This window comes from Pelmatolapia mariae, linkage group LG10_11, assembly GCF_036321145.2.
Source record: "Pelmatolapia mariae isolate MD_Pm_ZW linkage group LG10_11, Pm_UMD_F_2, whole genome shotgun sequence".
Lineage (NCBI taxonomy): Eukaryota > Metazoa > Chordata > Actinopteri > Cichliformes > Cichlidae > Pelmatolapia > Pelmatolapia mariae.
The window spans coordinates 11,423,242-11,447,591 of record NC_086236.1 but is presented as its reverse complement, the minus strand read 5'-3'; the positions used below and the strand labels follow the sequence as shown (position 1 = coordinate 11,447,591).

General features: G+C 37.8%; 1 protein-coding gene across 1 annotated transcript in view; it reads right to left on the bottom strand.

Moving 5' to 3' along the window:
* The window catches only part of fstl4 (follistatin-like 4), a 213,864-nt gene that overhangs the window by 68,885 nt on the left and 120,629 nt on the right, over positions 1–24,350 (bottom strand). Inside the window, exons 5-6 of the mRNA XM_063487535.1 lie at positions 4,344–4,534; positions 1,679–1,799 (exon numbers count right to left, since the gene is read on the bottom strand). Coding sequence (XP_063343605.1) covers positions 1,679–1,799; positions 4,344–4,534 — 312 coding nt within the window. The remainder of the gene's footprint in view (positions 1–1,678; positions 1,800–4,343; positions 4,535–24,350) is intronic.

Sequence of the window (24,350 nt, the reverse complement as noted above, 5' to 3'; positions counted from 1 at the left end):
CAATAAGAATGTAATCATCTAAGGAGTATTAGCAAAGCACATATTGCCCTCTATTCAATTTGTGGTGAAAAAAAAGATTTACCTGACAGCAGGACAGAGCTTTGAATGGTGGTTTACTTGCTTGGTTTATACATTAAATAAGGCAAAGGCAACATGGAGGGGCAAAATAATAAAAATAATAGAAAAACACACTGTGTTTCATAAGAGAACAAGTTCAGAGACTGTGGGAAAAACAGTGAGGCTGGAGTTGGCTTCTTGGAAAATGGCCAAGGGGTTGTGATTTTTACATCAAAGCTACCAGAATAGAAGAAAAGCACCAACAGAGAGAACCATGAAAACCAAAGAAAGACTCCTGAATATGCCTTCTAACCTAGTGCTTTGAGGTATATGATCCCCAAAACATGACTAAGGCTTGTATTTAAAATGTTCGCCCTGAGATCAAGCATTTGGCTGCATGGAAGAAAATCAACGCGGGGAAAAAACCCTTCTCACATCATTTAGGTTAATTTTTCATTTTTCCAAACTTGTGTCCATATTGTAAATGCCCACCCTGCTAAACACACCTGTGATTCCTGGCTTTTTGGTTTCCCACACTACCCACCAATGAGACCTCGGACTGCATCGCAGAAACATACACATACACAAACATGCAAACACACACAATTTAACACCATCAACATTATCCAGAACACCAGATGTGCCACTCAAACATAATTGCTCCCCCTCGGTGTTGCCTTTCTGCAGCCCAACACTTAACCTTGAGTGTCATCTGATCAATAGCTTGTGTTATTGGTCCCTGCCCACTTCTTCAGCCGCTTGTCAAACATAAAGTGCATTGACTAACCTGGCCGAAAATGCTGCAGGCAAACCTGTAGGTAGATAAATACCATGCAATGGCTTTTCGCTGCCCATCTGGAAGGTGAAAGGACTGTAACCGAATAATAGCAGGATGACTTCCACTAAAACCAGTCATTAAGGGGCTAAATTAATGGTGGAGCTTAATGGACCTGCACAAGCCAAAGGTAAAGCTTTGGAAATGGCCACCTGCCATAACTAGCTGCTGGATTCATCAACTTTATTATCATTTTGCAGCATAGTTCAATACAGTTTGAACTTACACGCAAGATAAGACAATGATCAAATTAGAAAGCGAGTTTGAGAACAAGATTTGCAGCAGGTTGCCTCTGTGTCTAGCAATTTTCATGCTGGTGCTATAGCAACATTAGTGACGGAGTTGTGATTTTTGGTCCTAATAAAGTGGAACCTGCATGCTCTCAGCTGCCACTCAGCCTAAACCCCAAAGGCTATTATAGCTCTTCCAGATGATTCCAGATGCAATTATCAATTTATCTGTTCCAGGAAATCTTTTATCCTCAGAACTGCTGTGGAGAGGCTGATTGAATTGTGATGTTGTGAAATTCTAAAATGTACCAACAGTTAGTACGTCACCCGTACCTTACACATATTTTTTGTGCCATCTTTTTTTAACAAATAAATGCCTTATGTGGCTCGTTTTATGTATGCATCTATTGGAAAAGTGCACATTTCTATACTTTCAATTGTTTAGATTACAAAATGCTATATGTTAGTATTATATGTACATATTTTAACAGATTAACTGTACATTTTTTGTAAGAGGGAAGAAAAAGTAGAAAAAAAAGGATAGAGAAATATTTACGGAAAGCTGTGTAGAACTCGTGGAGGCTGAGATGGCCATCGTTGTTGTAGTCGTCATAGCGTAGCAGGTCTTGCATGGTGCACTCCAGCAGGCTGTCCTCCAGGTGCTCCTTCATGGAGATCTAACACATATACACACACACAACACAGAATACATCCATTCAGTCATCAAAAGGAAATATCTAGAGGAATATGAGGAAAAATACACAGGTGCCATAGTCCTATATCTTATTATAGGCTTTATTTATTGTTTCCCTCTTGCCTCCATCTTTTTATGATCCTAAGCTATGTGTAGTAAGAAAGAACCACATTATTCATACTCAGAAGGAAAGATACTGTACAAATTGAACTTTTCTGTATCACTTTAATAGCCTAGTTTCAAATACTGAAGGGGAAAATCACAGAATCCTCTATTTAATTAAAACAATACATTTTTACATTCACTGGTTATTACTTTTATAAAAGTGATATATTAGTGATTAAACCTCTAATAGAGCCTTTTTATGAAAATGTTATTTTGACTTTGCTGTGCTATGAGGAGTGAAATTGCCACTTTTTTCTGTATTTAAAAAAACAAAACAGCACTATTCAGCTGTCTCTCATCATAATTAAATACCAAATGTACTATAAACAAGAGAATCAGACTCACAACTCCTGAGTGTACTTCCATTCTCATTAAAGGTAGTGGATTAAATATGTAATCCGTCATGTTAGTGCTATACTGATTGCCTTTCCTTTTTAAGAGTATCTGGTCCTGCTACTCTTGCATACTGCACCTGAGTTAATTCAAAGATGTTCCCCTGGGAAGACTCACCACTCTCACATCCATTCCCTGTCATTTATGAGTCCTCTTTTGCAGTAGTAGCAGTACTTCACTCTCAGGGGAACCATCTTTGAGTAGGTGATGTTTAGCAGTTTTTAGGAAGTTAAACAAAAAACTCAGCCTTGCTTATTCTGTTAAAGTTGTTTCTTCTCTAGAAATAAGAGAATAAAAATGCTTCTCAGTGTAACTCTATATTTATCAAATGCTGGCCCATGCTAGAAAGCTAGACTGCTTATATAGCATTTATGGAGGACACCTCACCTAATCTTTTTAGTTAGTGCCAATATTTATGTGCTTAGAATTTATTATAACAGCAACAACAAAAACGGTTGGACAATAAATTCTGGAAATTGAATCCTTATGTGGTTATTCTATTTATTTATTCAGTTATTTTGGCTTTATTTTTCTAAAATCTGTGAGCTGAGACCGTTGTAAGAGAAGAGCAAGACAATATTTGATTTAATATATCAAGGTACAGTTCAATACAATAATAATAATAACAATAATAATACATTTCCTGTAAAATATGTTTTTAGGTCAAAATCTAATGGAAAAAAAGTAAACTACTATTCCAAGCTTATTCCAAGCTATTCCGGCTCAGCATTTATCTCCAGCTGATTTTATATGGTTCTGGACATGTCACATGGCATAATAATGGATATACCAAACTTTTTTTTTTTCATGAGCCAGCCTGCAGCTGACTGTAGTCATGTTTTTCCTGTCACAGATAACTCTGTCCTTAGGCATTTGAATTAAATATTTCAAACCTAAGTACAGGATTTTACCCTCCAAGACCATCTGTGACAATAGACAGATCCAAAACTGGAGACAGTCTGGAGGGATGACTGGGATTTATCTTTGATTCTTAAAAGCATTATTTCTGTGAAACTGAATTTATGAATTCCTCAGGATGTGAGTGTCCAATTTAAAGATTTCCTGTGGACATATATCAGCATTAATAAGTCCCTCAATACAGATCTGTCACAAAAGGCAGAAGTCACTGAAATTCTAAACTTGGACAACACTCTGGTTGCAATATAAAGCCACAGTGAGATAACATGAGAATAATTACTGAAGTCTAAACAGCTTGGAAAGAACTGAAGCACTTTTTAGAATTCATTTCAACCCATACTGAGTTTATATTCCTTTGACATCATGCAACCTTTGTCTTTGGATGCCCACATAATAATAAAGAGCAACAGCAAATTTAAAATGCACATATAAACATCAGCTCCTGCTCCAGTCTGATGTCAACTATGGCTAACATGGTTTACTGCATATTGGCACAATGGCAGTCACTGATATCATAGAACTGGCTAGGTGAAGTCTAATTAACACGCAACTCTGATGCCCAATTCAAGATACCAGATGACACTCACGGTGATTTAATTGAGTCAAATATCAATGCCAAATTTTTCCCATCAGCCCCGGGTGGGAAGACAGCCTTTCTTATTGTTAAACAAGATGACTAAATGTTCCAGCCACTCTCACTTATAACTTGATCACACTGTCTTGATCATTGGTGTAGATAAAGATAAAAATGTGGTTGACTAATTCCCCACTGTAAGCAATACAGGCTTCTATTTAAAGGTTCACATTATATGTAATTTAATAGAATTTTTTTAAAAATAACTGTTATTTTAAAAAAGTCTTTTTAAAAGAAAAATCTGCCAGCATTTTCTTTTTCTTTTTGTAAATTTGCACATTGATACATTTAAACTGGAAATACTTGTTGGAGGCAAGTCCACAAATAAAAACTGTTACAAACACTTATGGCAAACAAAACACTCCCAGCCATTTATCTCTTCTTTTACGCAGCTGTGTTGATTAACTTGACACTCACCTTTTCCAGTTCATCACTGATCAGTCGGCCATCCTGGTTCACATCCAGGTATTTAAACATGGTGTCCACCAGCGCTCTCTTCTCCTCCATGTCTCTCTGCTGATTTTGCTCCCCAGTCTTAAGCACTTTTGGTTGCATATCCAGCAGCATGCTCTTCAGCTTGTTGTACTCTGACATGGTGCATGCATTGCCTAGAAGAAAGAACACAAATATGGGGGGGGGGGAAGACATCTGATTAACCTCAATTGCACAAGCCAAAGCCTTTGGATTGTAGCTTCAAATAGGATTTAATGTGTTTGTGTGTTTCTGAGTGGGAGGAGAGGAAAGGAAGGCAAATGGGACAGATAATGTGTCTGTTCGTACATCCGTACATGTGTCCCTGAGTGTTTACTCATTTAAAAAAATATTAGTTTTTTGTTTGCATAATTTGTCTGACAGCTTTTCTGTGCAGGGGTCCAACTAATTACAAGTAATCCTTGAATCCAAGTGAAAACAATAGGTAAACATTCCCATTTAGACCCTCTCAAGCTTCTTGTACTGCTTTTCTAAGGGATTAAAGCTCATGCTTTAAACCTTTTAATTCTCAGCAAGGTTCTGTTTAATGATGATGTGCAGCAGAAACTTAGAAACCACAAAGAAATCATGCAACCTGCATTTATTCGTCTCAAGTTAAATCAATAATCATGTGAAACACATCTGCCACATGGTGTGAGAAACGTATGGAGTAAAGAACAGACAAAAAATAAGATCATGTTTTTCTTTTGCTATTTTTGTGTCACTCCTTTGGTTGTGCATCACGTGACTTGGTCTGTTGGCAGCATGCTATGAGAAGGTAAGATCAAGTAAGGGCTACTTGCAAGTCAGAAGCACAGTAAAAAATGTTTTAAAATTTTTATATAAGTAAATCTGAATATGACATCCATCCCCAGTTATTGCAGAGCAGGAGATCCCCCTCTGAGAGTATATAGAGATGGATCTCACTGCCTAATGTCCTCCGACAACTCAACAGCCACGAATGCTAACAAATGCAAAATTAAGGGACATGATGGGCTTAATAGACTCAGAAGTTTATTCCCAGCGTCTCCTTTTGATGTCAAACCCACAGCAGGGCATAGCACTGCCAAAGCATGTCTACATTTGTTAGCCCAGCTGTCACTGCAGCAAAGTTAACACAGGTTCGACTGGGCTACAGGAAAAGCACAGTGTTCTGCAGTGTTAAAGTGCATATTAAAGAAGAGCATATTTCTATTTGTATGAAAACAAAATGAAGGTTTCTGTTATGGATGAAGTCTGTTCTGCAAAAGAAAGAGAAAGGCTTTTTTTTTTGTTTAGTGAAGAAAAACAGAAAAAGCTTAACATAACATAATATAATACCTGAACCTGAAAACTGATACGAATATCTGCTTTTATTTTGATTAAGGATGAATGACTGTAACACATGCCTAAACATGGTAGTAAATAAACCTCAATCAAGCTTGAGTATACATTTGGGAATGTTTGCTCTAGTGGCACTTGATGTCAAGTGCATCATAAAAAAGTTAAAAGATAATTTGGAGCTTGTTGGAACAACAGTTTCGGGGTCATTCCTGCTTTGATGAATTGCGTACTGGAGCTAGTGATAACATATGAAGCTATGAAACTGGAACTTGAGGTTACTGTGGCCTCTAATTTGTAGTACTCAAATCTGTTAATCAAGCACATCTATCAAGCAGTTATGCTTGGTGGCGGAGGTCAGTTTGAAAAACAGCAAGTTATAGAAAATAATCAAACCAATAAATCTCAGTTATCTCCTGTTTATTTCTGGAAGGACTGCGCGATGCGTCGCACATAAAACTGGCAAAGATGAAGCCAGAGAAACACACACACACCCTTAAGGCTGGTGACCCTCCTACTTATTACAAACCAAAGACTCGCACAACTGTACAAAAAAAGAAAGACAATGCACACTCTTCTCTGCATGCAGGCAGTCAAGTCAAGGTCTTGGGTAAATCCCTGTTCAATGTTATTCCTTCAAGGGGAATGAGGCGTGAGATGGCTCAGACATGAGGGATCATCACCTAACTGTCATTCTTATCCCTGTGCTGGAAGGACAGAAATAAATTAACACACACATCCCCCACCAAGCTGATTTACATCTTGTCATATACAGTAAGAACAATCCTATCTTTGCTCAGACTTACTGTGGTCCCCTAAGTACATATACAGGGAGAAACAAAAGTATTAAACAATATTATTTCTGCTGCTGCACATGTTAAAAAGATTGAGTGTTATATTTGATATTGTGCCAGTGCTTCTTAACTGAAAGATGATAATTAAATTCTGATTATTTTAAAGAACTAATGAGCTCTTTCCCTCTATAAATACACCTTTGATACATGGAGAGAAAATGAATGTTACACCTGAAGTAAACTTGAATGCTGGAGTGAATTGTGCTCCCTTTCTTTGGTGTAGTGAGCGTCCTTTGATTCAGCCTTTCCCCTTCTGCTGAGCACAGCAGCTGCAGCTGTGGCAGAGAAATATCTGCCTGTATTACAGTGCATCCACCCCTGACTCTAACACTGTTTTATTGTTCTAGAGGGACCAGGACTCTCTTTATTGCCCATTTGAAATGTTAGCTGCTTAAGTGAGTGATCCGAAGCTGCTCGCACCATGGACGCTCAATGTCCCGGAGACGGAGCTACTCTCCACTGTTCACAGCATCCTCCAAGCGCTTACTTTGTAAATGTCAAGCAGGGGAAAACAAACAGAGAGACAAAGAGCCAAGGAAGAAATTCTCTTTCAAAAGGGAATTTGAAAGCGCTGCATTAGAGGACAAAATGTCATGGATATTTAAAGATGTGATAACTCTAAAAGGCACAAAAAGAAAAACAGATTATTCATAAAATGTGATAGACAGGGGGGACAAGAGAGTGTAACAAAACACAGTATTGTTAAAAAAAATCTTGAGTCACCACTTATTTCCTTTTGTAAGGAAAATTGGAAATAGGTGCAATGATTTACTGAAATATGGAAACATGGAAATACAGTAACAGTAACAAAAGTAATGTTTCTACAATTCCAACAAGCTCGAACGTCAATATGACCACAGCCATTATCACCTTTATTCTTTAACGCAGCCTAAATTCTCATAGGCAAGCTTTCCTTTAGTTTTGTTAAATAGTCTTCAGGAATAGTTCTTCAGACTTCATGAAGGACATTCAGAGCTCCTTGTTGGATGCTAGCTGCCTTTAGTTCTGCTCTCTTAAGATGATTCATAAGATGAACGTTCAGGTCTGGGCTCTGGGGAGGCCAATCCATGAATGACAGTGTCCCACAGTGTCTCTTTCTATCCAAGTATGCTATTACTGCTCTGGCAGTGTGTTTGAAATCCTCGACATAGTGAAATATGAAGCTGTTCCCAATCATACATTTTCCAGTGTTGTAGATGGATCAAAATCTGAATAGTTTTCAGGATTTATATTTCCATTAGTTTTGACAAGATCCCAACGCCAAAGGCTGAAATTCAGCACCAATCCATGACATAGCTTCCACTGTGTTTTACAGTAGATACTGATATGATGATATTGTAGATACTGTTGTACCTCTCTTCTGACGTCCTCCGTACATATTGATTATTTGAACCAAAAAACCTCAAATTTGGATTAATCCCTCCATAAAACTTGTTGTCACTGATTTCCGGTCCAGTTGTTTTATTGTTGTTTCCCTTTCTTAAAAATGGCTTGGTGGCAGTCACCCTTCAGCTTAGACCATTTCTGATGAGGTTTCACCAGACAGTGGACAGACCAAGTCAAATGGCCAGCTGCATCTCTTCCTGTTTTGTCACCCACTTCCAGCTTCCTCATTTTTTAAATGACACTCTATACACCTTGTGGACAGTGGTGGAAAAATATGTTTTTCAACTATTCTGTCAAACGTTGGCATTTTTCATCGATTCAATTAAAGAAATTAGGATAAAAATGGGTTTTTTGGGTTTAGTTTTTTAAGAGAAGCTGCTAGTAACAAAGTGACTAAAGATACAGTTTAAAACTGGCCCTTTGCTAAGAACAAGGAAACCAAAATAAACTAAACATTGTTCTGAAAATCAATGATCAAGGACTGGACTGAAATTTGTGAAAAGGCAGCCAGAGTCCAAAGAAAAACTTGAGAGAGCCTGGAGAACTATTGCTCAAAAGCACTTAACAAACAAACAAACAAACAAAACCCAATCTGGCACCTTAAAGGCAAAATATAACAAAATAAGGTGTGGCTCATTTCAAGACTTTTGTACAGTACTGCATTTCAGTACAATGTTTCAGTACAATGCTTTTCATTGTATAGGTTTCCTAAGGAAACTTAATGACTTTCTCAGAAAAGTCACTATATATTTTGTAACTGCATTTGTTGGTCTTCTGCATTTTTCTCATAATTTTCAATTACTTAAGTATTTTGAAAGCTTTGTAGAAGCACTTTGCTTGTAATTACACAAACACAATACAACAGTATATCACGTTTGAAGGAATTACAATTAAAAGAATGAAGCTTTCTTGCTGTCTTCATTTCGCTTTAAAAAAAAAAGAAAGAAAACTCTTAAAATACAAATTGAGCCCATAAATGCCACGAAAGCTTATACAGTTCTTAAGTGCTGAGCATGTCAGGCATCAGAACTGAGTCATTGCTGGTCTGCTGTCAAGAGTTGCTTGACAAAACATTTTGTGTAGAATTCCAGTTGAGAAATTAAAATGGTCCAAAGCAGTCCTAAAACTGAGTGCAATTCAGATGTACATTAATCAAAGAAACCAAAAAATTACTCCTGTACTCATTGGATGAGTTCTTGGCTTTGGCTGAAAGGCAGCGGGAGGGAGGGAGGGGAAATCCAAGACATCAATCCTTCTGATGATGAAACCTCCCTACAATGCCCTCCAGGATGTAAAACTGCTCTGTGCTAAATTTATGTCTGCCTGACCTCCTCTGGGTGAAATGATGGGATTATTTACTGCCATGCCGTCTGTGTGCTGCTAATATGCAATAGTGATGGACCTCCCTTCCAGATAATTACGGGTATGATGGACACTCTTTGCTCCTGAGGGCAGAAAGGTCTACGAGAGCAGAGCCAATCTCAGAGGGGGTGACACAAGTCATAGGAGAGTCTCATATTGCATAATCGCTGTTGGCAGCTGTTTAAATCGGCTTAGTGTGAGCTCCGTAGTCTGTCTAGAATTTCTTCTGTGACAGTTCTACACTTAAACTCTTAAACCTTTAACGTTCTCCATTTTAATGAGCATCAAACAGTATTTTTAATATTTAATAATTTTTTTTAATTTAAATTTACTGTATTTTTTCCTCTTTTTTATGACCAACACTGTGGTCACCAATACTGTGAAAAAATATTTTCTTCCTTCTTGCTTTCTTAGTTTTCTTTTTTCTTTTTTTTTTTTTTTCCATATCTTACTTAGATGCTTCAGACCAGCGGTCCCCAACCTTTTTTGCGCTACAGACTGGTTTATGTCTGACAATATTTTCATGGACTGGACTTTACGGTGTCGTGGATAAATACACCAAAATAAAACCAGTACCGGTGCCAAAAAAGAAGATTTATTCATAACATACGGAAAAAGACCCAGGAAAACCAGAGTTAACGATAAAAATGATTTTAAAAAATAACGATAAAAACCAATTAAAAACCCTGAAAACCATAAATGTCACCCGAGCCTCAACTCTCGCGGCCTGGTACCAAACAGCTCAAGGATCGGCATCAGTCCATGACCCGGGGGTTGGGGACCGCTGCTTCAGATCATTAAAACAAACTCAATATTAGATGAAGATAACTTGTGTAAATATAAAACCTACTTAACCATATTCAAAAAAGTACTCCAAAACCTAATAACTCGTTGTGACACTCTTGGCAGCAAGAATTTCAATCAGGCATTTGTGAAAACTGGCTATGAGTCTTTCACATCACTGTGGAGGAATTTTGGCCCAGTCTTTTTTGCAGAACTGTTTTAATTAAGCCAAATTGGAGGGTTTTCGAGAACGAACAGCCTATTTAAGGTCATGTCAAAGCATCTCATTTCAATTTATGTCTGGATTATTTATTAATATGTATATTTTTTTGACACATTCAGAGGTGGACTTGCTGGTCTGGTTCCAATCATTGCCCTGCTTGAGCTTCAGGATATGAACTGATGGCGGACACTGTCAAGTTCCTGAAGCAGCAAAGCAGCCACAGACCATCACTACCAACACTATATTTAACTGTATGATGCTCTTTTTATGAAATGCTTTGTTAGTGTCATGCAAGATGCAATGGGACTCAAACATTCTAAAAAGGTTTATCTCTTCAGTCCACAAATTATTTTCCCAAAAGTTTGGGGAATCATCAAGATGTCTTTTTTGGCAAATCTGAGGCAAGCCTTTGTGTTCTTTTTGGTCACCCTGAAACCCTCCCATGGATCCCATTTTAAAATAAAACTCCTTCAGTATGAAATCATGGCACAACACCAGTAATTATTCGGCAGCAGCTCCCACTGCATCTATCTAGACACGACAGCAGGAGGAGTTACACGAGGTGCAGGGAATTTGCAGCAACCTGGGTCAACAGCAACACAGCAGCATGAATGATCAGCAGAGTAAGAGTGTGAGCTGTCAAGTTATGAAGACCTCACTGTCTGTTTGAATACGATTAGGGACTGGAGGAGTGAGCTGATAGCATCAGCTGTAGGCTGTCACAGCTCACCATGAATCACATACCACGGATCTTGTTGATTTGAGAATTAATATCCCATATGGGACTGTTCTTGAGAAGTTATTGACAGCGTGAGCAATAATCCAATATCAAATCAGTAAAAAGCGATGATTTATCGTTTAAAGTCCTTCCTACATTTCTTAGCTAATACATAACTTGCAGTGATTTAAAATGATGCCTCTAGATTTCCTGAGTACAGGGAAGCTGTCAGTTTGCCTCACCATACATTTAGCAGAGTGGATCAGTGTGTGCTCAGGAAGTCTTATCAGAGCCTGTGCAGCTTGGCACCTACTAAATGAGAAACCCATTGCAACACCAAAGTTATTGGCGAAGCGGTAAAGGAGAAATAGTACAGTAGCATTCAGTCCCTGCTGCCTGTCTGTCTGCAAGCCTGTCATCAGGAACTGGCTTCTCAAACTGCACATCAGCATTATACACACCAGCTCTATATCACTTACCAACCACCACCCAGCCCCCTCCACCACGGTATGACTAACAGGCACATGCAAAGTTCAGTATACGGGTCCAGCAACCGTCTCCCTGTTGGTTTTGTTTTTGTTGCGAAACACGTAAAAGCGTAGGAAAGTAATTGTTCTCATTATTGCTTTTCTTGCTGTTTTTATTTTAATAATTAGTGTTTAGAAAAAGCCTGCTGAGTCCCCGTTAAAGTGCAGCAGCAGGTACGGCTTTATTGTTATTTTCTTTCTGAAATCAAGGTTGTGAGACAATTCTTGATCTGTACTAATTAGTCAATTAACAAAGTGCAGTGCATAGAGGTGCTTTTTTATTTAGATATGCAGGTTGTTTGTTTTGATGATTTTTCAGTTATTGTGTCGATGAAAATATTAATGTGGATACACAAATTCTTTACTAATGATTTTGGTTGTTTTGTTAGATAGCATGGAATTAATAAGGCTTCATACTGAATGCTGCATATTTGTTGTTCACAATGGCAGCAGCTGCTAAGAGAGAGTTAGTTTTAAAGCAGCAGAGAGCTAACAGCTGAATCATCATGAGTGAAATAACAGAACAACCCTTATTATGATAACTCTGTCTCTTCTTTCGTGACTTTCATCCATTCTGTGCCTTGGGTAAGACTGGAAACTCAGAGATCATTTAGTGTCTTCATAGTCTACAAGTGGTAGGATTTAATTTTCTTTTGAATGAGTCACTCCTTGCAGAAAGGGGAAAAAAAGTTGCTTGACGTGGATGCATTTGAATAAGCAACAACGTTAGTGATGATTTTCCATTCCCAGCAGACTCAGTTAACAGTTTTCCTTTCACTATTTGTGTGTGTGTGTGTGTGTGTGTGTGTGTGTGTGTGTGTGTGTGTGTGTGTGTGTGTGTGTGTGTGTGTGTTTATGTCGCTGTAACGATATGTGTTTTGTTTTTTTAGGGGCCACCTGAGCAAATGGTTGGGTAAACACCAAAACTGTCATCGCAGTTTTCACTGTGATTTCCTGATCAACTTTGACCCAATTTGGGGTCAGATTTACTAAGCAGGGACAATGTTGAAAATGCAAATGCCTCTTTTTGTATTTGCATGAATGTGCAAAAGCAAAAAGGCAGCAAAGTGAGTGGAAGATTTATTTTGGCACACTACTAACAATGGACAGTAACTACAGGTGAAGCCAGTCAATAATGATGACCACAATTTATCAAGAGCAGTATTAAGTATCTGATCACAAGTAAAGAGATTTAATGAGCGAGTCTGTAATCTACTAATAAAAACAAGTCATTATAGTCACAGGTTTCTCTACAGAAACACTCAGATAAGTGTGAGGCAGCTGAATACCTTTGGATTTGCAAAATTGCATTTATAATGGTAACTTTTCAGAATTAATAACAGGTAACAATTAGACATGTTGGAGTGGTCAATAAGTACTTTACTGTATGTTTTCCTGCTTTGGAGATTGACGATAAGCTGCCTATAACTTATCTGACAAGAATATTTCTATACATAATTATCATGTAATACATAGAGAACAACTAAACCAAACAGTTTGTTTAGTACACAGTCAACAGCAACAGCACAAAGAATATTCACATCCTCAATGGCACAGAGAGAATATAAATACAGTTGCACTTACACCCTCAGTCCTAGCGGGGCGGATTTAGTCAACGAAAATAATTACCAAGCCCTTGCTCATGCTAATAGACTGCGACTAGGAACAAGCTTAGGCGCTGATTACATTTTTACCATCCATCCTCCTCTATCCCCCACACCTGCAGTGTAAGTTACAGTAATCTCAAGCCCTTTCATAGCCCTTGCTGAGGCCTGCAAGCTGCTGCCTGATGATCCCCTGAGTATACAGATTTTAAATTGCCTGAATGAGGGGGGGACCGGAGGAAATGGCTGCCTGTGGGTATATGTGGCCCAAGTGAACCCCACTGACAACAGACAACCCTGAACTAACATTGCCCTCCCCAAATACTGCAGTGACCTTGAGGCGAGAGTTTTTACGATCTAGACTGAATGAAAGAAAAAGTGGGAGGTAGAAAGTTGAAAGCTGCTAAGTAAACTCTTGGTTCTCAAGATCTCCATTACTGTTTTATGACTATATTTAAGTTGTAGAGAAGAAAGTGTAAGTAGTTCCTGTGTGTGTGTCCTCTATACATGCTAATGATTAGAATCTTGATTTTTAATCTTAAGGCTCTCTAAGGCTACGTCCACACTAGCCCATATAAATTTGAAAACTGCGTTTTCGTCTGAAAACGCTCCGCGTCTACACTATCGTTTTAAGTCGTTTTGACAGATTTGTGCGTCCACACTGAAACGGCCGAAAATGCTTACGATCCAGTACTGCGCATGCATGAAAGGCAAGACGATTTGACCTGCCTCATTTCTGTCTGCCATTTATTTACTTTCTGGCTCGTTGAAATGTCACGACAAAAGGTTGAGGAAAAGCACTGAGTTTTTTAAATGGACTAACAATGAGGTGGAGTTGTTGCTGCGAGTAACACAAAAGTACAAAGTTGCAAAAGCGATTGAGAATCAAAGAATTTGAAGAAAAGCTATCTGGAGCATGTACAGACTGAAAATAGTATTTAACAGGGCTGTCAAAATTGAGAGCAAACAAAACAACTGCTGTATAATGCCCTCCACTATCTTGGTTTAATGACCTGCATCACATGACTGCATCACATGACTAAAATGTGTCATCGTTTTCAAAAAGTCTCCAGGTTCGCTGTCCACACTGCGAAAAATGTATCAGTTTTAAAGAGCGTTTTCAAAACGCTGCGTTTTTCTTGTCCGAAAACGCCGTCTCAGTGTGGACAGAACAGCAAAACAGAGAGAAAACGATGCGTTTTCAAATGAAAACGTATTAGTGTGGACATGGCCTAAGTTTTGTGGCAGTAATAACACTGGGCCGTCTCTTTTTTATCTTTACAGACAAAGCAAGCAGGTCTGATTTTATTAATGCTACCAAGCAATGGGAACGAACCATAACATCACTGGATGTCTTTATCAAGTCATTAAAATTAAAGATTGCAAAGCATTTCTTGCACAGTTAAGAATACTTAGCAGGTAAGAAAGAAACGCACTACATAAAGCAGAGCGAGTGGTGCATGCAGATAAAACTATAGGAAACTTACAACTTTCAAGGCTAACTCAACACTCAGAAGTAGCACTGAGTATGAAGAAAGACTTCAAATGTCTAATGGCACGGTGAAATAATGAGGATGTATTGTGCCTTCTCAGTTTCGTCAACTATGTAGTTGGCAGGTGTGAGTAATTTTCCACATGCATGTGTAGATCAATGCAGAATTATACTGACATTTAAAAAACAACAGGAAAGAACAAGAGCGAGACACGGATGTACAGTGAGAACACTTCTTTTATTCTTTTGCTTCAGTGAACGAGAAAAAAGGTTCATCCCTTTTATCCAAGTTTTCCTTTCATCTAATTTCTGTCTGTGCATGTATATGCCTTGAGAAGACTTCATCTTTCGTTCTTCTTTTTTTCCTCTTTAGGTCATAACTTTCCTGCAGTGGTAAAGGCTGAAGTATTTCGTGTGGGAGTCTCTTGACAGGAGATTGTCTTTTCTTTTTCCGTGTAAACGTAGCAGCTTCAGCGCTAGACATCAACTGCTGCTGAAAGTGCAATCATGACAATGAACTATAAAATAGTGTATAGTTGTACTTTATCAGACTTTTTTTAAACCTAGCTCTCTGTTTAAAATACTGACTATTTAAGGTTATTATTTTGAATTAATTGCTTTAGACATTTCGAACAAAAAAGGAAATATGTGCCTTTAATTTTAATAAAACGTCATTGTATAAGCATTGTTTTCCCAAGAGGCTAGATGAATTGGTTAGCAATATTTGAGCCTCTACAGTCATGCAATAGCTATAGCATTTTCATTACCATCAAATGAAGCAAACATGGAGAGCTCATTTCAACTTTTATGACAGCCCTCAATTATAATGAGTATGTTTTCCCCTGAGCTAATGAGAGACAGTGCAATCAGTTCATAACATGGGCATTTATTTTCCTCTCAATAATTACTATACAGTAATTTGCTTCTTGGTACATAAAGATATTTTGTCCCCTCTTTTCATTCTTTAAGTGCATTGCTAGGTCATTGGGCACAGCTGATTGCATACTCCACTGAAAAACAAATGATGTAGGATAGACAATGTTCAGCATTTCAGTGACTGGCTTCCACAATAAAAGCCACAGAAAAAAAGGCTGTAGCCACTTTTTTTTAACTTCAGAAGACTTTTGGTTTTTTGGCTAATCCCAGCAAATATACCTTTACCTTGCCATAGTACTAATAAGTACCATAATAAAACAGTTCGGTGTGATTTTTGCCCTGAATCCAATCCTGAATCCAATCCTGTCTAATCATTTAATAAAATCATGATTTATAGTTTATACCAACAAAATGTTCATCATTTCATATTTCCTCTTTCTCCCTAAAATATCCACTTTTGGATTAATGTTTGATGATGTTTTAAGAACTCAAAATAAATGGCAACAATTAAGAACGGGCAACAACCTTCCTATCTTGTCGGGTCAAATCTGACCGATTCAGAACTTAAAATACTCATAAATATTGTGTTTTACATCTGATTGCCTCAAGGCCTTATGGCATCCTTCACACTAAGCACTTGAACATATAAAAGTGATGATCATGGGACAAAGTTTTTTTCAAAGTGACGTGTTACCATGCTGATTCATGACTCAAAAGGCTGCAAGTTGTTGAGCCATGCTGCACTTCACAGATATGCTATTTTGAGGTGTTACTATACACAGTCAAGAGTTTGTCACCTTCAGTTCTTTCAGCTCACTGTGGGACAGTCCTTGCATGTCATATTTAACCAAAAATTCCAAAATCCTGTTAAATTTATTCTGTTTTTATTGAAAAACAGAATTGTTAACAAAGACGTGAGTAGTGTATTGGATTACCTACAAGTCCGTTACAATAGAAGAACTTGGAGGTATATTTAAGTTTTTAATCTGAAGCACCAAGAGTAGAAAAGGTTTGGATTGCTTTTGTTCTAACATAGCGCAGTCCTAATGAGAGTAACAAATACAGAAGAAAATAACTACTGCTACTTTATTTCAAGTTTAAGTCCACTTAAGTTTAAGTGCACATGAAAACACAAGATTGAAAATAAACTACAAAAGCAATAATTTAAGTACTTCTAGTGAACAAGTAATTTAAAAGGTACAGAGAGCTGAACACAGGGAAATATTTAGCAAGAGAGCATACTGCCTATCATTTGGGTAAGGTTTTGCTTGTTAAGATGTCTTGTATTTATGAATTTTTGTACCATGCCTACTGGAACATTAGGAAATTGAGTTTCTTGAAATCATTTTAATCATATTCCGGGCAATTTCAGGGTAATGACATATTGTTTTGACCGCAATATTCTATGTTTTAGAAGGCGATGAAATACATCAAACAGAACAAGAGGTCGATGCATTTGACAAAGCTGTTTGCCCCAAGGTACACTGGCAGTGGAAGTGGACCGATACGGACTCATTAGAGGTTTAAAACTGGTGTCCTCTTCTCTGCTAGCAGGTTGAAATAGTGGCACAGTAGGCCATTAAGCACAAAACAGAACTAATGAAGGAGGAAATTAACAAAACACAAACAAATAACACATGTACTGTATTTCCAAATTCCCTCCATGGGTCTGTTGATATGGTTTTCCTGTTTGCACACTGCCTCCTTGGTTCATTATGTAAGGATATCTGGGTCACACTCATCTGCTACCATTGGGGAGAAGCTTTCAAAACCAAACAGGGGAAAAAAGAAACATGTTTTATGTAGTTAACCAATAACAATGAGGTGACCTGGATGGACTGAGAGTTATTCAGACCTTTTGGACACCAAACTATTTATGGAAATGACCATAGAGTAAATTTAGTACTGGACAGGGCAGTTAGAAACATGTAGCCTGTTTCAACTCTGTGTCTCCTTAGAGAATAGCAGCTAAAAATTGTGACTTTTAGTCTTCTTAAATTTCTTAACTGTGCTCCTCGTGGATTCATGGAGTATAAAAGACTATCAGAGATGAACGGCTTTGTGACATGACATGAAAACGGTGGGCAGCTGGTCTTTCAGTCGGCAGATTGTCAGCTGGAATGACATGTTTCAAAGCCTGTGATCCACAGCTATTTAAATACCCATTGGCTTTTTGGCCCTCTGGATGCTGGGCCAAGACGCCATATCCTTCCCCTCATGCCCAAGATTGTCACTAACCACAGGCAAACAGAATGAGCTGCCTCTGAGCTCCCATGTGTTGATTTATTTTATGTCACGTCTTGCAGCTCTCAAATAAATTTCTGCTCTAGTCAAGTCATGTGATTTTCTTTTCCTCCCCTTCACAGAATACATTATAATATAGTTAAGGAGTGAATGAGAGACAAAGAGCTACCTGGTTAAGATCTGTTTATGAAATTGGCCTTTGTAGGCAGTCTTACTGGAAGTTATTAGTCATATCCCACTGCGTAAAGTCAAGTCATATTGACGTCCAGGTTGGGTCATAGTTGGACGTACAAATTGTGGACCTACTTTGTCCATTGGCCATGGACCGACAGACCCAATATATACATGACCTGTGTGTCTATTTGACATTCAATGTTTAGTGGGATAAGACTGACTTTTTAAATAAAGTAACCATTAAAACTCGATAGTTTGCTTTCACACTGAATATAAAAAAGGCAAATGAGTTTGAGGAAGACGAGTTTTAAAGTCAACTAGCAAGTGAAAGTTATACTGTTTGGAGCTCTTTTATAACAGCCACCTAAACTTTCAGTGTGGGAGTGACTGAATTAATAAATGTATATGTGAAGGAATTATGTTAAGAATCCAAAAATGTGTTTCTTGTATAAAAGAGACTTGAGTCATGTTGAGCTACTGACAAGAAACACACAAAAAGCATGGGAGTATTAACTGGGAGAACCTATTCACATATGAATAGCACATTTAGGCCAGTTGGTCACATGTACAGTACTGCATAGTACAGTACTCTGTGTCTCAGTGTACCCTGGAGTACTCCCACTTGTAGCAATGACGAATTTGAGAGCATAAGAGAAACACAGTTCATCACTGTGCTTTCTTTAATTACCAAAGCCCCAGTGCACAATGATTTATGGTGGCTAAGCTCAGTTTCTTTAAAAAAAAAAAAAAAAAAACACCAGCAAAGAGAAAGTAATTAAATTCAGTCATATCAAGACTGCTGCGATTTAAAAGGTGTAAATAATTTTTACATTCTGACATTAGATGAGTACATGTTCCAAATGTTCACATTTTCTTGATTTGTTAAGCTATGTCTTAAGTACATAAACATTTACATTGTCTGGCCATCAACGGATGAGAAAACTGATAATAAAATAATAAATAGATAATATCTGTATACAGGATGTGTGGCTTCTAGCAGCAACTGACTAACTAGACGTTACACAGAGACCTAAAAAAATAAGGAATCAGCTAGTGTCTCAACATTTGTTTACCAGCGCCACTAAAACTTACCAATTCCCTTGTTAAAACTTGTTTAATCCATACAAAAATTTCAATGGAAAATGTCAAAAATCAATTTTATTGAGATTCATGTACTGTGATACTTACAAAAGTAATAAATAACTCACAGAATTACTTAGAATATGAGTATGAGTTTTAAGATAATATAGCCCTGTGTCAGACTGGCGACCTGTCCAGGGTGCACCCTGCCTCTCACTTGGTGGTAGCTGGGATAGGCTCCAGTCCCCCTGTGACCCTGATAAGGATACGCGGAAGAGAAAGGATGGATGGATGGTATGTTACTAAAGCAGAATTAACCAAGGATTGGCAAACACAAGGATAAAAAGATGTATCCTTGAACTCAGGTTCACAGTTTTTTTTTAAATATGTAATGCCAATGAAACAATTAATCCAAGAAGATTCAATTAATTTAGATTGCTAGTTTAACTGAAAATTATTATGAAAATAATCATTGCACATTAATCAGCTAAACTGATTTAATACTATAACTAAAATTTGTTATAATTTAAATACAAATAATAAGTGCACAGTGTGATTTATTTCTGTAGTTGTTGCATGTGATATACATTAGTTGCCTTAAGTTCATGTTAATTTCAGGTATATTGTACTTTAAATGTGTGAGCAAAGATTTTTACTTTCAAGCTTGTAAAAAAATCATCTTCTCTTTGTTTTCTTAGAAGAGATAATGATATAATCGTTAGTTTTAAAGTGTTGTAAAAGTCACAGTTGTGTGGTGTCTCTTTAAGACAACCTAAGTTAATGTATGTGCCACTGCTCTCTGTTGAGTGTGAGAGGAATGTGCTTGCACATGGACAGATGGACTGAGATGGACCTCATCTCTTTACCTCCCTAACTCAAAGTAACGTTACAGGTTGTATGAACACTGCTCGCTTCATGTATGATAAGACAGCAGCTGTTCAACCGAGCCTTGTAAGGTTGGTGAGCACTGTGGAATTCTCAGTACCAGTGTGGTCGTGAGTTTTTGACTGTCCTGCTGAGTGTTTCTGCCGCCTCCTCTCATCCACTGAATGCAACCCACGTTACAGTGTTATGGTGGATATTTCGTTGACTCCATTTACATATAGGGGATTTTCACATACTGAAGAGTTATGTTCCACCCTGCCTAGACTTCTTGCCCCTCCTTTGTCCCCTCATGTAAAGTTTTCTAGATCTGCCATTGCATTGCTCTAAGGAGTTGCTTTGGTGTCAGTGTACCAAGGCATGATGGGCGGTTACGGCAAACTCTTTGGTATCTGGAGCTTTCTCATCATGTAGAATAATTAATTGACAGGGAACAATTAAAGAATAATGAAGTAAGAAAATCCAAGCAATTACAAGCCCAAACAATGGATTAACTGCCATTGTCTTTAGGGGTGGAAGACAGAAGTGCATATCAATAATTATCTAATCAAAAGCTTTAACGAGACAAGTATTAGCTGCATTTTAAGGCATGAAACGCTTTGTGCCTAATTTGTATTTGTTTATTGATTAATATATTACATCTGTGTAGGACGTATACTTGGATCTTTTGCACAATTAGTCAGAACCACAACTCTTACATAAAGGCATTTTTCTCACATTTTATCATGTGAATACACTTCTACCTCTCATGCCATTGTTATCTAAAGTTATTAGAAAGAAAAATGTCGGTGCATTTTGTTTCCCTTATAATTAATCAACAGCTATCTTGATACACTTTAATTAGATACCTAAAATTGCATTAAAATGCCGCTGCCAATTTGATCTAATTTCATATCCTGCACAGACAGACATTTATAGATTATCTTACACTCAATACTCACAGTGTTCTCTGCAGCTCTAATCAAATTATCTTGGCATTTGCTCAAAAATAAATGTTCATTGCTTCACTTAATTAGGTTGAACCAAATGGCACGATAACACAGGATATTTTTTTCTGCTGTGTATCTAATCTTTGGTTAATGATATTAATGTTGTGTCAGATTTTGGAAATTATTCCTGCCTCTTCCATCAGATTTGAGGTGCTTTAGAAAGAGGAAAGGTATTTTAGTATGCTAGATAAATCAAAGCAGTGGAGTTCACAGTTGGAAGGACTTAATACTTATAGAAATTAGAGTAAGAACTTGTAATATGTGGTAATGAAAGTGAAAAAAAAGTTTTTGAGTTCAAAAAAGTAAGAAAATCTTATTGCCCTAGATCACTGAAAATCTTGCTGACACCAGTTAAAACTTAATTGGCAGTACTCTGCCTTGTAATCCACGTTTCACTGGAGATGGGAAGTCAGATGTGTAATTTTGTTGCATATCAATTTTGGTTCCTGCTGAGAAGCCTCTCTGATAAGTGCATGTGTTAACAGTTGTACATAAAGGAAAGCATTGTAAAAACACCCACTATCACAAACTTATTAGAGTCTACGCTGCTTCAGTTAAGACGTGTAGCATGTGGAACAATCAGGGTTAGCGCTATCTTAGAATAGGTTTACTGATGCATAAATACACAGGACTTGTGTAAAAACAAGGCCTTACTCTTTAACATTTTCAGATAGTTCAATAAATGGCCTTTTCTCTGTGATTCAGGTGATAATCTCTCATTTCTGAATACTTGCGTGAGAACTACCACAAGTGGCTTATAAGACTGCATTTTATTTGGAATGAATCCATGATAGACTGGTGGACAGTACAAGTAGAGACAGCTATCATGGCTAAAAAGATTATGATTAAGAGGGACAAGCTTTATGAACAGAAGAAAGAAAAAAAAAATAGTGTTGAAGCATAGCATGTCCAGAATTTTAAGCAATATTCTGCCAGTTCAGGGTTAAATAGTGCTGTATCCTCCACACCAACATTCAATGAATATGAACAAAAGTGAACACGGTGGAACATGTAAAGAGAGCTGGAAACAGGATTGAGGAAACTGTGCTGACTGATGTACAAACTCTTCTTAGAAGACTGGTGGATATTACCCTACACCAGGGTACGGTCTTTATTTCCTCTTAGCTGTGGACACCATGAGGAGTGGAGAATTTTATAGCCCTTTTCGACTAGTGTCTACTTGGGTCGACTTGGCATGGCTTGACTCGATTTTTAGCAGTCGAGCCATGCTGTAGGTGGTAGCAGCTGGTACCAGGTACTTTTTTAGTGCCTACTTGGCCAGGGTTCCAAGCGATCTGAGGCAATCTGAAAATGTGACAACAGACTGAATGTCAGCGATTGTCTAGTCTGTGACGACACTTAATGAGTTTCCAAACCAAGGCCAAGGCAACAATCTGAAACAACCTAAATGACTCTGATGTGTGATACAATGTGGCCTTATGAAAACACCTGTAAAAACACAACAGGCTACAATTCATGTGTTTTTTTATGTAGCTCCCATCAAAAATCTTAGTTTCAATAAAGTTTTTAGTGCCTTATCTTCCACACAACCACTCCATTTTAGTTCATTGCAGTGCAGACTGGTGTAAACAGCACATTCACACAGACAACTCTAATAACAGCGTATTGCCTTTATTCTTATTTTTCAGCTTCATCTTTTTGAAATCACTGTTGAAACATTCAAGGACACTTGACAAGCTAAAAGCTGAAGAATCAAATACAATGACAAACTGCAACACAGTTTGCTGTTCTGCAGCAGAAATACAACTCTCTGATTCTATAGTGTCCTTGAAGGCATCAACAAGGACAGTTTGCTTTTAGGGGGATAAAGCACTGAACCTATAAGCACCTGTTGTAATTTGTTTTTAGCTCCAAACAAAAGTTACAAAGGGAGGATAAACTTGTTTGGTTCATGTGTGTTACGCGTAAGACAAATTGTGTTTCCCAGTGATGATTAGCAACATTAATGGATTGGAGACATATAGCACAACATTATTATTATTATTATTTATTACTTTTTTTAATGAAGCCCTTCACCTTGCATGGTTAAAGCAGCAGGGAAAGGTTAAAGATGAAAGACTGCTACTGTGCATCCCTACCCAAGCAGGGAAGTCTGGAGAGTACAAGATTGTCACAAGAATGTTTTTCAGTTTAAATTCCCTGGACAGAGCAGGAAACATTGTCCAGAAGCAGGACATAAAGTGTAATAGTCACACTATCTTTAACCAATGCTTTCAAGGTGTCCTTGAGTAAGGCATTTATCCATCCACCACTGGAGCTATTTAGTGGATTCAACTGAGATTGTACCAAACAGTTCCCAAGGGACAGTGTAATGCTAAATAAAGGTTAAAAAGAAAAATTGACCATGTCCAGAGGTGTGAGGTATTACAGATGCAGAAATACAGACATTACATTAACTGTGCATTCACCCCTTTTCAGCATCATCTTCTGCTATACCAGTTGGCTTGATAAACATTATTTTGGATGTCTCCCAATAATAAAATAGATACACAATCTTTTTTTCCCCACTTCGCCACAGTTTAATTATCACAAGAAAAAGTAAAGATCGCCTCCAATGACTTCAGTGCAAGACAATAAAAACCAGAATAAATTGACTTTTAATAAATGTGTAGTCAAAATGCAAATGTACGACAGTGTTTACAGTTTTTGGGATGTGTGCGAGACGAGAGAAAATAAATTAGCTTTTGTTTGTTTGCTTTTGATGGAGTGGCACTTTACTAGATGAGAGACTGTTGGAAATCAGACCAATAAAAACACACACATTCCTTTCACAGCATCTTTCTATTTATCTGTCTCCCACCCACTTGTAATTTCCCCTGCTAAAGCGCGTGTGATTTCTTTCTCCTTCGAGTGCTGCAGTGCTTGTCCGTGATTGGGCATTTGCCTGCAACTGCTGAGCTGCCACTTCATGATTTAATCAGGAAGAGAGACACTCTGAATATGTCTTTTTTTCTGTTCGGTCCTCTCACTTACTTCCTGCATCTCAACCAACACCTCCCTGCCTCCAGCCCTATTTCTTCATCCTGTTGCTCCTTGTCGACATTCCACGTGTGCTTTAGTGCTGGGAGGCTGATGACAGAACCATTCTCTGCGGCTCCTTGTAAATAATGCAAGTTACTCACTCACACACAAATCACTCTACACAGAGTCACACATTCAAATTTATATGTGTGTTCAGCTTGCATGCAAATAAACCAACACACAAATGGAGTCTCATGCACACTAACTCTAACCCTTAAGGGAATCTCACAGATGTCTGGGCACCTGGTGATCCATTCTAAATGCTTCAAGTTTGCATGCACAAGATTTAATTTGCAGCCCAGGTAAACAGTTTCAATCCCACTTTGTTAGGGAAACTGACATCAATCTTGGGTTAATTGTTTGCTCTTTCCTCAAGGAGTCCAGCTACATGTTTAGA